The 15,547-nt window shown below is 42.6% G+C and overlaps 1 protein-coding gene across 1 annotated transcript in view; it reads right to left on the bottom strand.

Annotated features, from left to right (window-relative positions):
- The window catches only part of pdia5 (protein disulfide isomerase family A, member 5), a 68,416-nt gene that overhangs the window by 30,607 nt on the left and 22,262 nt on the right, over positions 1-15,547 (bottom strand). The window contains exons 6-10 of the mRNA XM_084085286.1: positions 15,035-15,127; positions 11,207-11,267; positions 9,303-9,370; positions 5,123-5,214; positions 1,756-1,827 (exon numbers count right to left, since the gene is read on the bottom strand). Coding sequence (XP_083941412.1) covers positions 1,756-1,827; positions 5,123-5,214; positions 9,303-9,370; positions 11,207-11,267; positions 15,035-15,127 — 386 coding nt within the window. The remainder of the gene's footprint in view (positions 1-1,755; positions 1,828-5,122; positions 5,215-9,302; positions 9,371-11,206; positions 11,268-15,034; positions 15,128-15,547) is intronic.

The raw sequence follows: 15,547 nt of genomic DNA on the forward strand, positions 1-15,547 counted from the left end.
CAGAGCACCCTCCTGTACAGCCAAGAACAAGTCTATATACTGGTAAACAAGGGTATACGCACGCACACACGCACACACACACACGCACACACAAACACGCGGAAATACATGTCTGCAAACTGCATAAGCACACAGACCCATGCCGATGCAGGCTTTTCCCGTCATCTCTCACGCACGCATGTGTGTGAGAGTGTGTGTGTGTGCGCACAAATCCGCTTAAAGCCCATGAGGGTATATGTCTTCATAAAATGTCAAGAACTGTACAACTGGGGTGGGCTTAGGACGGACGCCTCTTTTCCTAGAAGACAATCGGCTTACCCAGAAGAACGCCATCTGTCCCATGCTGTCCATCTATGTCCGACACATAAAACGTCCAGTGGTATCACGGGACTGAAAGATACATAAATGATTTCCTTTCCGAAACGCAGAGCGTTCTGTGTGATGTTGATGTTTCTTGGCAACAATCGGGTGCAATTCCTTCCCTTCCTTGACTGGCGGACAAACTGGCCCGAACACTTCTTGCTCCTCCCCGTAATGACTTTACATTATGGCGGTAATGTTGCCGCAGAGACATCTCAAAAACACACGCTGTGGCGGTTTATCTTCCCCGACTCTCAGCAGCTCATCTCTGCACATGCATACTTACTGCTATCTGAGGGGTTGTTGTGCGCATCAAAGATTTACCCTCTTCTGGCCTGTGAGGTTGGCCTGAGCTGGCCTCCTCTGTGTGTGTGTGTGTGTGTGTGTGTGTGTGTGTGTGTGTGTGTGTGTGTGTGTGTGTGTGTGTGTGTGTGTGTGTGTGTGAGTGTGTGTGTGTGGATACCGAGGCATTATTGAGCAAACGTTAAACGATGCTACTACAGTATGTGCAGTGGAGCTGAGCATGGGACCATTCCAGAAAGCCGTGAGAGGCTGATTACAGGGGGAAGAGGTGGGGCGGGGTGTCATGCATCTGTAGCTGCTGCCTTGCACAGCTCCTGTGTGTCTGTGGAGGGAGATCTCGGCCTATCGGGGGGGCATTTCCTCAAACATCATCCTCACTTGCTTGCTCGACTGCTTTCCTGTGAAAACCTCTGCTCAGTGGAGCCCGTGTGTGCAGGTGTCTGTGGCTGCCTGCCAGCCCGGGTTGGGGTGGGGTGGGGGGTTGGAAGGGGAGGGGAGGTGCCATGGTGGAGGTTGCCGTGGAGGCTAGGTGAGAGTGATGGATGGGTGAGGAAACAGAGTGGTTGTAGTAGATAGACGAGGCAGATGCAGGGCCGAGAGAGGAGCGCAAAATGAAAGAAGAGGACCGAGAGAGAGGACAGATGACATGACATTATCTAGAGTGGATAGAAAGAGGTTAAGAAGCAAAATACAGTCGTACTGATGCTAGCCCCCTCTCTTTGAAGCAGGTAACAAAAGAAACTACAGCCGGTGTTGCCAGATTCTGTGAGAGAAACAAGCAACCAGGTCTAGGAAAACCAGCCCGAAAGAAGCCACTATGGGCCACATGAGCACTTCAACATATACATCAGCTATTTGAAAATAGCAGCTCTACAAGCTCACAACGCGTCGCGATGCGACGCGTTGTGAGCTTGTAGAGCTGCTATTTTCAAATAAAATCTTGCGGGGAAATTATAATAAGCAGATCTGGCAACCCCTGACTACAGCTAGGGGTAAACTCTACGTTTGGAACCTATATAGGTTCGAAACCTATAGGTTGTGAGCAATCATGAGTGTGTGTTTATGCGCGACAACATGGCTCGTAATACTCACTTCCTCAACCAGTCGGCGATGTCCTTGGCTGTGCCCCCGTAGTTTTCATAGTGGTGAAGAAACTTCCCCTTTCTAAAAAAAAAAAGGACAAAAGAGCACAAGAAAGGGATCTCTATAACATCTGGCAGGAACGCTCCATCACTGGAACTGTGGAAGTCAGAGAGACACTGAGGAAACCACACTAATGCAGGTCATGTGTTTTGCAGGGGGGGGGGAGAAAAAATAGGAATCCAAACACAGCAGGGAAGCAGAAACATGAACAGAGTTGAGTTTAGACTGCCCCAGCTCTCTCATATCCTCTTCTAAATCCAGAGAATACTGTATGAATACTGTAACGCTACGACCCCGGAAAGCAGGGTCAAACCTTTTGGAAATGTAACAAAACTGTCTCAAAAACTGAAAGGAAAAGGCAAACAAAAGGCTCAGACTGAAAGTTCAACTATGACAGATTTCTTACCCCATCTTTTATTTTATAGGAGATGTGTGCCAAAAAGCGCATGCGATATGACAAGATATATTGCACCGGCGCCATGAATTAGAAATGAGTGGGAAAAACAGCAATTCAACAGTGTGCGAAGTGTGAGAAAAGATTCAGATCGCCTGGGAGAAGTAGTAGAAGTGCGTGTGAGAGCCTGGCAGGAGATTTTCATCAAAAGGTAATAACTTTCATTATCGACTCTGCTCTTTCTTGTGCGTGGAATGATACTGGATAGTGGATGTAGTGGCAAGGAAGAACGCCAGAGAATCACTGTCATTTTTAACTGTCCCTGGGACAGTGTTAACCTCGGAAACACAGAGGGCAATAAGTCCCGTGGCGACTGTGCTTGAGATGGACACTGAATGGTACTAGTTGGTACAGCATTAAAATACATCTCGGATTTGGAGCTTCGAAGGAAGATTTTCCGTTAACCTGACGCTTTCTCGCCACGCTGCTTAGACAATCATCCACCATCTAGGAGGTGGATCATCTTGATTGGCATTAGTTTTTTACCTTGCGCTGTAAAACAGTGTGTGTGTGTGTGACTGTGTGTAAGAACACTGACTCGAGTGAATGTCAAATAAATGTACTTTACTGCATTGTTTCAGCCTGCATTTGTGGTTAACCCATTAAGACCTGAAGCCGATTCTACAAATGCCTTCTAAACAGTATTCTGAAAAACGTATGTTTCTACATCATATGTCCTCAAACTTTTTCATGTCAAGGACCCCCCCCAAATGATATGTATTTGGCCGCCAACCCACATCTCAAAATATTTTGTTCCAGGGACCGCCAAGAAGCAAAGATTTGAGTTAAGAAAGTTCGCTCTAAAATAATGCATATATTCAAAGATTTGGACACATTTTCACGATTTTTCATAAATACCAGATCTACAAGCTCATAGCGCGGCACTCGGTGCCGCGCTATGAGCTTGTATATTTGCTATTTTTCAATAGCCCAAAGTGTAAAATAATGCTTTTTTAGCTCAAATCTAAAAATGACACAGATGCGTTCCAGGTCTTAATGGATTAAAGGACACCGGGAAGGACATTGGGAAGTTGAATTACAGTTTGAATCTTGTGTAGCCGCCGTGTACACAAGACCGACGACGCTGTTGAACCGGGGATGCAACAAGCAGTCCGTCATCCCGAAGACAAAGAAACGGTGTATAAGACCTTGAAGCGCTGGCTGCCTGCTCGGAGAGCAGGTGCAAACGGGCAGATAACTCCAGCGGTGTTGATGCCCGATTCGCCCCGCAGTGATTAGCCCGTGTTTATCAGTGAGGGGGCTCATTACTGAAGCCAATGGGCCCGGATGGTCGTTAGCTTAGTCCAGGCACTGACACTAATGTGCTCGCGGGCTAACAGACTGGCTCTGGCTCAGACACACATGCTTGTACTTAACCCTTTAAGACCCGAAGCCGATTCTATAAATGTCTTCTAAATCCCAACAGTATTCTGAAAAAACGTATGTTTCTGTATCAGTGGTTCTCAAACTTTTTCAGGTCAAAATTATATGTATTTGGCCGCCGACCCCCATCTCAAAATATTTTGTTCCAGGGACCCCCAGAAGCAAAGATTTGAGTTAAAAATGTTCGCTTTAAAATTCAAAGATTTGCACACATTTGCTCGATTTTTCAAAAATAGCAGATCTACAAGCTCGTAGCGCGGCACTCGGTGCTGCGCTACGAGCTTGTAGATCTGCTATTTTTGAATAGCCAAAGTGTAAAATAATGCTTTTTAGCTCAAGTCTAAAAATGACACAGATGCGTTCCAGGTCTTAATGGGTTAATTCTCACACACACACACACACACACACACACACACACACACACACACACACACACCAACACACACACCAACACACACACACACACACACACACACCAACCACAGGGGCACTTAATCAGCCCCAGTCTAATTAAAAGGCCAGTCTGGAAGGGGAGAGCGTTTAATGTGGAGATGGGGATGATAGAGACGGTCCAGGAAGCCTGAGTAGAGAATGAGTGCTAACAACACAAGAGTTTTCAAAGGCGGGCCTCCAGGGGGCGCTGGAGGGGGGAATTGGAAAGGAGAATAAATGAAGAAGAATAATAAAGAATGTACTTTGAAATATGCACTTTTGAACACTGTATTTTTAAAAGCATGTGCTTTTTGGGAGTAAGTACGCCAGTAGTTTAACTCGAGTACAATTTTGACAGAGCAACTTTCACTTGCAGTCGAGTAATGTCTGAGCAGGAGAATCTATCTGTACTTTTGACTGGGTTGAGTACTTTGTCCAACACTGGTGGGGAGGTGACGCCTGCATTAACAAACATCCCGTAAGACCCATGTCTGTCATCCTCCTGCTGTGTATGCAGTCAGAAGAACCTGGGTGTCTGAAGTGGCCACGACTGGTGCTACTACAACGGCAAGAAGTGGCTGAGGGAGGGCTGAGTAAGAACCGGAGACTTAACCCATTAAGACCTGGAACCGTCTCATTTTTAGATTTGAGCTAAAAAGCATTATTTTACACTTTGGGCTATTCAAAAATAGCAGATATACAAGCTCATAGCGCGGCACCGAGTGCCGCGCTACGAGCTTGTAGATCTGCTATTTTTGAAAAATCGTGAAAATGTGTGCAAATCTTTGAATATATATCGTTTTAAAGCGAACATTTTTAACTCAAATCTTTGCTTCTGGGGGTCCCTGGAACAAAATATTTTGATGGGGGTCCGCGGCCAAATACATATACATTTTGGGGGTCCTTGACATGAAAAAGATTGAGCACCACTGATATAGAAACAAACGTTTTTTCAGAAAACTGCTGGGATTTAGGAGACATGTAGAATCGGCTTCAGGTCTCAATGACTTAAAAGTGAGACGGATGAGAGCGAGCGTGCAAACTCACTCGAAGTAGCAGAAGGTCGGGTAGCCCTTGACGTCGTACTCCTGCTTGAGGCCATCGAATTCAGCGGGGTGCACGTTCATGCCCGCCAGCACCTAGCGGGTGGAGGGGGGGGTGGAGGGGGGTTTAAAGAAGATGGACGGAGAGCAATAGTGAGATGGAGAGGAGGGGATGAAGGGAATAGGAGACGGATAAGAGGATAGAGAGAGGAGAGAGAGAGAGAGAGGAAGGTCATCAGTACAACTTGCGTAATTAGAGATATAAGGATGGATTACTCTGAATAGGAGAGCAGAAATGGATGCTGAGGTGAAGGCAGTGGTGAAACGTCAATTATCACTTATGCCATCAATAAGGGACCCGTCCATGAAATAACTATTTGTTTGGAGTTTGTTCCCATATGCCTATAGTGTATGTCCCCCGATCACGAGTCGCAACCTGTTTTTGTACTGCTTCTTATTGATGGTGTAATGTCATCTCTTTGGCCTACTGTAGTATTGTTCCTACTGTATCAATCATAAATAACAGACACGATGAGAGCTAAAAACAGCAAAACGTTTGCCCAAGCTTGTAGGAAAGTTACATTATTTTTCTTCAATCGTTTGATCTCTTTCCCCTTTTCACCCAATGAACCGATTCCCAATTTTCTCCACGCTCGGGTGTCACTGCTAACGCGTACAGATGGTCATGTGGGAGGGTACACAGTGTAGACAACCACATCTCCACAGAATGATACACAAAGGCTCATTCTTTTCCCCTGACAATAAGGAGTTTCAACCCGGAGGGTATAATATTGTTTTTGAAAAATACAACTCCAGGTCTATCATAAGGATTGCAGCCAAGAGATCGAGCCTATTTTCAGTTAGAGGCCTAAATATTATCTACATTCTATAATATAGAATGCAGTAATTATAAGCAGCTAAAGTAAATCCTACACAGTAGATCAAAGAAACAGTACATTTCTTACCAAATTGCACTAATTAGTTTTGGTATCCAGAACAGATAGGGGATACAATTTCTAAGTACAACCCACAAATGGTCAAATGCAAAAAAAAAATGCACCCCAGCGATTTGCTCCCTCAGGCTCTAAATCTGATACGATGCACCACTTCAGACATGGCCTTAATGCATTCCTAAAACTATGATGGTGGTAGAAATGTATGCGACGACCTGGATGTCCGCTGCTCATCGTTTCTCTTCTCATCGTTTCTCTTCTCATCACTGATAATTGGCTTCCACACAAGCATGCATGCACAAAAGGCACACACACACACACACATACAGAGACAAAACAAACACCGTCATGAAGTGTGTCTGTAGATTGTATGCATGAGCGCTTATGTGCACACACGGTGCTGCGCACGTCGGAGCTAATCGCGCCCATTATGTTAATCTCCAAAATGAGGGGCTTGAACACAGTCGGCCTGCTTGAAAAAAATAAAATAAACGAAACTCAAACAAAAACACGTCTAATTATCTTTCCATTCATTTCCTGCTCCGTGAGAGGCAAATGGGATGTGCCAATCTAATTCATTGTCTCCTTATCCAGCTGCCTCTCTCTCTCTCTCTCTCTCTCTCTCTCTCTCTCTCTCTCTCTCTCACTTACATTAGGCCAGGGTTTGATTTGTAAAAAGATGAAAGAGGGAGGGGGGGGGGGGGCATTGTCTTAACAAATAGAGTACAGAAGTCCTGACGTCACTCGTTCATCCCCAGGTTCGTAAAGTAATTTCTCTATGGAGAATAACATTGGGTCATCATAGAATCGTCTCATATAAGAATTGTGGTCCAAAAATAAACAAACTGTCTGAGCGATATTGTCAGGGAGGAGGTTCTGTATAGTTTATTATAGTCCGTCACTTATATTTGATACAGTCCGTTTCTGGCGAAAATTTAAGTAATTCGGCGGAAGTAACATTATCGTTTTCTCACCGTCAGTTGATGCTTCATATCCATAAGAGTTAAACCGCCAGGATCATTTGTTTATTTTTGGAACACAGTTCTTATTTGACGCGATATTAAATACGTCTATGGGGATTCATAATGGGGGTGGAAAACCGCGAACCAGGTAGACAAACCTAGGATGTGTAAATTACGTCAGACTTCGGTGCTCTATAGCGAGAATAGCTAACAACGAGCTTGTAGATGTGGTATTTTTGAATAAATTCATTAATTGAAAGGTTTTGACATAAATTTGCCCAGAATAGGGACGCCAGATGGTTGTGGTTCACATAACTTTTTAATTAAATTGTTGGATTGTAACACATATCAGTCTATATTTCCTTTCCCAAAAGGATAGTATTTTAATACGCTCTATGCACAGCAGCCATATTGTAAAGAAATTGGGCCTCTTCTTACTTCCTTCACAGGTGTTACCAATGATACTAATGAAGGCTCTGTTCCATTCTGGTCAGGGTGCTGATATTGTGCATGTTGGCTCACTAGAAACACTCCATTTTGGTTCCCAAATGGCCCCTTATGGTGGGTGTGTAACTCTGAGAGTGTACAAATGGAACCAAATGGACCCTTACGGGTCCATTTGGTTCCATTTGTACACTTTCAGAGTTAAAGGGGGTCCTTGAAAATAAGACAACCACTATGCCACACTAAATGGAACAGAGCCTTAATTAGTATCATTGGTAACACCTGTGAAGGAAGTAAGAAGGGGCCCAATTCATTCCTAATATGGCTGCTGCGCATAGTCTATTCTGAACAGAAGCAGGGATAAACCATATCCCCAACAACAACACAAAATGAATGACCCCCCCCCCCCCCCCCACAGCAAATCGAACTCCGAGCTCTCTCATCAGCCAGGTGTTTATGAACACAAGGACTTTGTTTTCCAAGGCGGTTCACGCTGAGTGCCATCGATCTTGATCCAGGGCATCCTGCATCTCTCAAGTGCTGCTCAAAGATCATTTCATCGTCTAGCAGGCAGCAGAGCAGACACACCTAATCCTCCCGCGTCCAGCGTGCCACACACAGCGCTCCGACTCCGGCTTCGGTTTCACCCTTAAAGGTGTTTAGGTGACCGATGAGAACGGGGAGAGCGGAGGAAGCAGGGAATGGAACGCGACTCCGCGCATAGCCTCTAGCGTGGTCTGAAGAGCCTTTTAATCCATTAAGACCGGGAACGCATCTGTGAGCTTGTAGATCTGCTATTTTTTTTTTATCGTGAAAATTTGTGCAAATCTTTGAATATATATATATTTTTTAAAGCGAACGTTTTTAACCTTTTTTTTAAATCTTTGCTTCTAGGGGATTCTACAAATGTCTTCTAAACAGTTTTTTAATATTTTATTATGTTGCTATAATATCAGTGGTTCTCAAACTTTTTTCATGTCAAGGACCACCCGGCACTCGGTGCCGCGCTATGAGCTTATATATCTGCTATTTTTTGAAGAGCCAAAGCAATCTAAAAATGACAACAAAGATGCGTTCCGGGTCTGAATGGGTTAATCCATGAAGAGATTAGACTATAATAGTGGCTGTAGTTTTCAGTATTAAGTAAATCATGCAGCTCGGCATCGGATAAGAAGCCCATCTGATACCCCTGCCACACTGTAATAGACTTAACAGTTTGTAAGAGAGAAAAAGAGTGCTGGGCGAGCGTGCAGGCTTTTAAATAAACTGCTGCAATTGTGCTGGTGGCTTAATAAAAGCCAGAACACACATGAAGCACAATTTAATTCCAGCAGTGTGGAGAGGTGCTGGATAATGCTTATAGATCATCCCAATGTTTAAACAAACACAATGGGGCCGAGCTGTTTTAAAGTAAATGAAAATAATGAAAACATATTAAAACAAATCTGGATTCGAGCAATTGGCTTTACTTGTGTGGCGAGCTAACCTATGAAAGTGTAGGTCAAGTTACTTTCAAAATCTAATGTATTGCATATTACTAGTCATTTTCAATTAATTGAACCATCATTTTAAAGTAAGGGTACTTTACAATATCACTGCAAAGTTACTCATTAGATTACTTTTGAGTTACTTATGTCTAGGCATTCGAAAATGGAAAGCTCAGCAGACGATTTGAATTGGAAATACATGTGAAGGTGTTTCCAGTTCAAATCTGACCCCGAGCCAATCAAACAAAGCTAAGGGAATGATAACTGGAACATAAAAAAGGGTATGACAGCTTCTGAAAACCTGGGCCTACGAACAGAGAACGTTTTCGCCGACTTACGTATTTTCCTTTGGTCTCTGTGGCTGCTTGCTGAAAAATGGGCTGCATTCTCTTGCACACGCCACACCCTATCCCCCAAAAAACACAAAGGAGAATAAAAAGTTATTACAGGGGATGTCAGTGGACTCTTCATTCACAACACATCAATAGAGAAGATGACAAAAGATTGTGGCCCATCGGGGGAGACGCTTCCTATGAATATGTGCTTGCTGTGTGGTAACTGTGAGAGAGGGATGGGCGATATGACATTTCTGGCCGATATCGATGTCCGATATAAGAATTGCTGTTATGGCCAATAATCGATATAAACCGATGTCGATATGATCTCATTCTGTATTAAACAAATATAATAATGTTGTCCATTCTGGAAAAGGCATATAAAAACTGAAAAGCAATGCCTCTTTATTCCAAAACTAGGGTTGCACCGTTATTGAAATGTTGGCCCATATCCCAACACAGACAGCTTGAAAGAAGTATTTTTATTTAAAAATGTTCCAACTTGTTGACCCTTTTGAAAGCTTCCCCAGAAAACACTGATAGAATCTGCAGCCTTCATCATCACAAAAGGCTTTTTCAGGCTTTAAAAAAGAAAAATCACCATAATTATTATTTAAAAAAAAACGATATATATTCGTTTCGACACCGATATTGCATTTTAAGGCCAACATCGGCCGATACCGATATGATGACCGATTAATTGTCCATCCCTATGCTATGATGTATTGAACCAATGGCTATTAACTGAACAATCTAATACAAGAACATCCAGGCTTTCATTATTGAACACCAACTGCCTGCCCAGTGCAAGTATAGTCCCTTATTTACTAAGCCAAATGACACTCTTACTGAACATCATTGAAAATGTGAGAAAACATGTAAAGCATCTTCAAAGACTAGCGAGAATGATAGTGTGTGCAGTGATCACCTCCTCTAGTCATTAGTTATGATATACAGTAGGTTCAATCGCACACAATGACAAAGCCAATTCTATCTATTTGATCCACCTAGTAAGAAAAAAATGATAATCTTTTTTTGGTTCTTGTGTCTGGAGTTGTGCAGCCTGGTTCCAAACCATAGCCTCTTGGTCTGGTGATGAAATGTGAGCCTAGGATATCTTCGATACAAAAAGTACCGTCCAAAGAGAGTCGGAGGTGGGGGTGGGGGTGGGTCTAACGACCCAGGCAATCAGCGAATATCTGCTAAAACAATCTCAGATGATCTCAGATGTAGGCGCTTGTTCAGAAAGCTGCGGCTCGTCTGGTGTTCAACCGCCCCAACACTACCCTTCCTCTTTGCCTGGCCTACTTGTTGTTAACTAGTTGTATGAACGCTTGTTTTATTGTTGTATTGTTTTATTGGATCTTGTTTAGTCGATACAATTATTTGTTTTAGCTCGTGCTCATTTGACTTAGCTATTTTGTCTCATCTGTTTAAGGAAATAGGTAGCTGATATATTGCACTTTTACCTTAGCGCTAGGTATACTCTTGGTTGCTTGTTTTTGCAGAAAATGCACTTAAGACTTCTGGTGATTAGTAGTTTTCGTTTCCTACCTATGTTGAATGCACTTATTGTAAGTCGCTTTGGATAAAAGCGTCTGCTAAATGACTGTAATGTAATTTAAAGTAGGCGGATCCGTGGATCTCTTGCGATTGGTTTAGGGAAATTCGAATCCCCTCCCCCTTGTTATCGCCGACACTGCAGCCAATTTCAGACTGAAGCTCCACGCAGCTTCAGGCTGATAATCAGGCTAGGAGTTTGTGTGCTTTTTGGACACTCATACACATACACTGTATCTCCTGTGACGTCCTCTTGCAGCACAGTGTACTTCAGCAGCCAAGAGAGCCCCTTGTTCCCAATAACAACCTGTGAACTATTGACCAACACATGAAAATGCAGGACTCACAGGGGGCATAGAACATCATGAGGATCGGCCTCTCCTCCCTCTTCAGCAGCTTTCTGAAGTCCTGGAAAAATAATGGACAGGAGAGAGAGGTGTGTGTGTGAGAGAGAGAGAGACAGACAGACAGACAAACTCCATCAATACGAGAAAATATTTAACCCATTAAGACGAAGGAGAAGCATGTGTGTCATTTTTTGATTTGAGAAAAAAAAGCATTATTCTACACTTTAGCTAGTCAAAAATAGCAGATCTACAAGCTCATAGCGCGGCACCGAGTGCCGCGCTATGAGCTTGTAGATCTGCTATTTTTGAGAAATCGTAAAAATGTGTGCAAATCTATTAATATATTTTTTTTTCAAGCAAACATTTGTAACTCAAATCTTTGCTTCTGGGGGTCCCTGGAACAAAATATTTTGAGATGGGGGTCCTTGGCCAAATACATATCATTTTGGGGGTCCTTGACATGAAAAGGTTTGAGAACCACTGACATATAGCAACATATGTTTTTTCAAAAACATTCTAGAAATAGACATTTTATAGAATCGGCCTCAGGTCTTAAAGGGCTAATGCAGCAGCCACAAAGTAAAAGCAGGAGAACAAGAACCATTCCTTTGTGGAAGGATGAATTTCTTTGGATTGAATAAGATTGTGGAAATATGAACTGTGTGCAGTGTCACCAGTTCCAGTACAGTAAAACAGGGACATGTCACAGGCAGTACATTCACTTTGGAGAGTACGGTATATGATTAAGTACGCTATGTGTAAAGGAGACTGAGGGAGACTTACTGTAACTGAGGTCAAGATAGTGTGTGTGTGTGTGTGTGTGTGTGTGTGTGTGTGTGTGTGTGTGTGTGTGTGTGTGTGTGATATAAAATCTCACTGACACAAAGCCAATAGATAATAAAGAAACATAAATGGCAGTCAATCTTTAGTGTTCCCCTCTCCACTACTGGTTTATTGATTTTTTTAAGAATTGTTTTTAATGAATTTTGTCAATTCAGATTTACAAAATGTTCATGTAATTTATACTAGTCCATACCCTCATTTTTGTCCACCATCCATCCAGGCTAAGGGTCCGCGACTACAGATCCCATAGCCTGCGGGAACCATGACTACGGATCCCATAGCCTGTGGCAAAAATGCTAATCAACGGCTTAAATTTGGGAAAAGTGAAGAATTGGCATCCTCACTCCCTGCATATGCCAATGGTCAATACACATTTGCAATTTCAGTAACATTGTTGAACACAGGCCTTTTACTTGTAACAGAGTATTTTCATATTGTGGTATTGCTACTTTTACTTAAGTAAAATATCCGAGTACTTCTTCCACCACTGTATACAGGTAGGGCGTGGAAGCAATTGAGACAGATTACCGATCACACAATGACCTCCCAGATTTCTTATGACGAATTTGTTAAATCCTGATACCTTTTTGCCCAGCAAAGCTTGAAAAATAAATAAGCAGTCATAGGCACCATTTGCATTATTATCAGCAAATAGCATATAGTCTATATATACTGTGTACTGTCACCTCACCACATCAGCAAAAAAAAAAAAAGAGACAATTCTGCTTTGGACAGCAGGGAGACGCTATGCCATCCTCTTCCTACTCCCAGGAGGAGGAGGAGGAGGAGGAGGAGGAGGGGGAGGCAGGCTCTTTCCTCCATTACTTGATACGTTTCTCCTCCTCATCATTAACCTGCATGAGCTCGACTACTTGCTGAAACTTATAGTCAGCACAATCTTCTGTCGACACCTTGAAAAACAGCCTCGAGGCACAAGCAGAGGAGCAGGGAGAAACCCGCATTGTCGGTTAACCCATTAAGACCTGAAGCCCATTCTACAAAATGTCTTCTAAATCCCAACAGTTTTCTGAAAAACCTATGTTTCTATATCAGTGGTTCTCAAACGTTTGCATGTCAAGGACCCCCAAAATTATATGTATTTGGCCGCGGACCCCCATCTCAAAATATTTAGTTCCAGGAACCCCCCCAGATTAGAAGGAAAGATTGGAGTTAAAAATGTTCGCTTGAAAAAAATATATATTCAAAGATTTGCACACATTTTCTCGATTTCTCAAAAATAGCAGATCTGCTATTTTTGAATAGCCAAAGTGTAAAACAATGCTTTTTTAGCTCAAATCTAAAAGTGACACAGATGCGTTCCAGGTCTTAAAGGCTTAAATTAGACAGCTTTTCAAAACATTTTGTCTCATTTCTGTGCGATTGTGTGTGTGTGTGCGTGCACGTGTGTGTGTCTGTGTCTGTGTCTGTGTGTGTGTGCGTGTGTGTGTCTGTGTGTGTGCTCAGCCGGTGGGTGTTATTGATACGAATGCCACCTGAACCTGACCACTGGAGTGCTGTCTGAGTGTGGGGAAGCTTTGATGAAGCCCTGATGTATTGCTTTTAAGTGCCGGGGGTTTCATTGTTAACCCATTGAGACCTGAAGCCGATTCTACATGTCTCCTAAATCTCAACAGTTTTCTGAAAAAACGTTTGTTTCTATATCAGTGGTGCTCAATCTTTTTCATGTCAAGGACCCCCAAAATGATATGTATTTGGCCGCGGACCCCCATCAAAATATTTTGTTCCAGGGACCCCCCAGAAGCAAAGATTTGAGTTAAAAATGTTCGCTTTAAAAATATATATATTCAAAGATTTGCACACATTTTCACGATTTTTCAAAAATAGCAGATCTATGAGCTTGTATATCTGCTATTTTTGAATAGCCCAAAGTGTAAAATAATGCTTTTTTAGCTCAAATCTAAAAATGACAAAGTTCCAGGTCTTAATGGGTTAAGGAGTGAGACGGCGGGCTGTCTATGCGTCAAACTATAAACAAAAAAACAAACAAAAAAAAGCCCTGCTCGGTGAGATAGAGAGAGGACAAGTGGACACGTCGCTGCACTTCATTGTCATCTTATCACACAGCACGCCATGCAAACACACTGATCCAAATGTGTCCCTTCTTGAGAGGATGTCAAAAAGGCCAGCGAATACCTCTAATGAATTAGACGTAACCGGTGGCCCATAGTCGCTTCTTTTGGACTGGTTTTCCTAGACCTGGTTGCATGTTTCTCTCACAGAGTCTGGCGCGGCAGGAGCTCATTAAAAGTTATTCTTTTCGTCAGACCAGTCCCAACAAAGTACTCCATGGCTGTAGATTAGGAACACTTCTTGTAATCATTATAAAGCACACATCCTTAAATGCCGATGTTTAATTGCCGTGAACTAAACTTTGAAGCGATGTTTTTCTTTGCGACAGTATTTCCCTCTATTCCCTGAACATGTGACGTAAGGTTCATTTTTTTTTGCCTCGAGCATAATAATGAAAGTCAGCGATATGAAGGTAAATGTTTTCTTTGAAAATAATGAAAGGCATAAAATACTGGAATGTGTCTGAATAGAAAAACCTTTTTATTGCCAATAAGTAAAATAAAGAGAACATTTTATAAATATTTCTTTTTTTTGACAGAAACAGTACAAATAACAATGTATCGAGTGCTCGGATCCAATAAAACATATATTTTGTTTGTTTTTATAACTTGATACATATGTTTTTTGTATTGTCCCTGTCAAATGAACAATTTCCTTTTTTTTTAAACTTTTTTATTCGAATATTAATTTTCATATTTGAATATACATATTTTCCCAATATTCGAATAATATTCAAATATCGAATATTCGTTTGACAGCCCTAAAAATATATATATATATACATATTATTTTTTTTACTGTACCAAAATCGTGACCCAAAAACTGAGGTTTGAACCGCACCATGGGCTAACTGAACCGCTGCACCCCTACACCGCAACAGGGCGTTTCACTTACTTTCTCCGTCTCTACGTGGGCGACGTCTTTTGCCTCCTGGTTCTCCTCCCACAGCGGCGGCCCGGAGGGGTCTTTTAGGAACGCCACCATGGACTGGAGAAGGATGGGGTGAGAGAAACAGGTGAGAGATGAAGAGCCGGTATGGGGTGGAAGGTGGTGGGGGAGAAACAAAAATAAACCGTTCTAATCAGATCTTGTCAAGATGCACAAAAGAACCCCGCAGAGAATCGTCTTGTAAACATCAGCATGTGTTGAGGATGATTTACACAGGTTGCCTTGAAGGCTCTCCTCACAATGTAGCGAAGGTGCTTCTTCGGGCTGACAGATGGCAGCTCGTATACTCTAAAGTGTTCTCTCATCCACAAGGCATCAAAATCACTTCCCCCCCGCCTAAAGTGTCTGATAACGGACTTGCCGACAAATATAATGAACCATATGTCTGAGGCAACAGAGAGATATTGTTTAGGAGCGTTGTTGTGAAGATACAGTCCTGAAATATATACTTACTGTGCC

The sequence above is a fragment of the Gymnoscopelus microlampas genome (assembly GCF_963454915.1).
Source record: "Gymnoscopelus microlampas genome assembly, chromosome: 17".
NCBI classification, from domain to species: domain Eukaryota; kingdom Metazoa; phylum Chordata; class Actinopteri; order Myctophiformes; family Myctophidae; genus Gymnoscopelus; species Gymnoscopelus microlampas.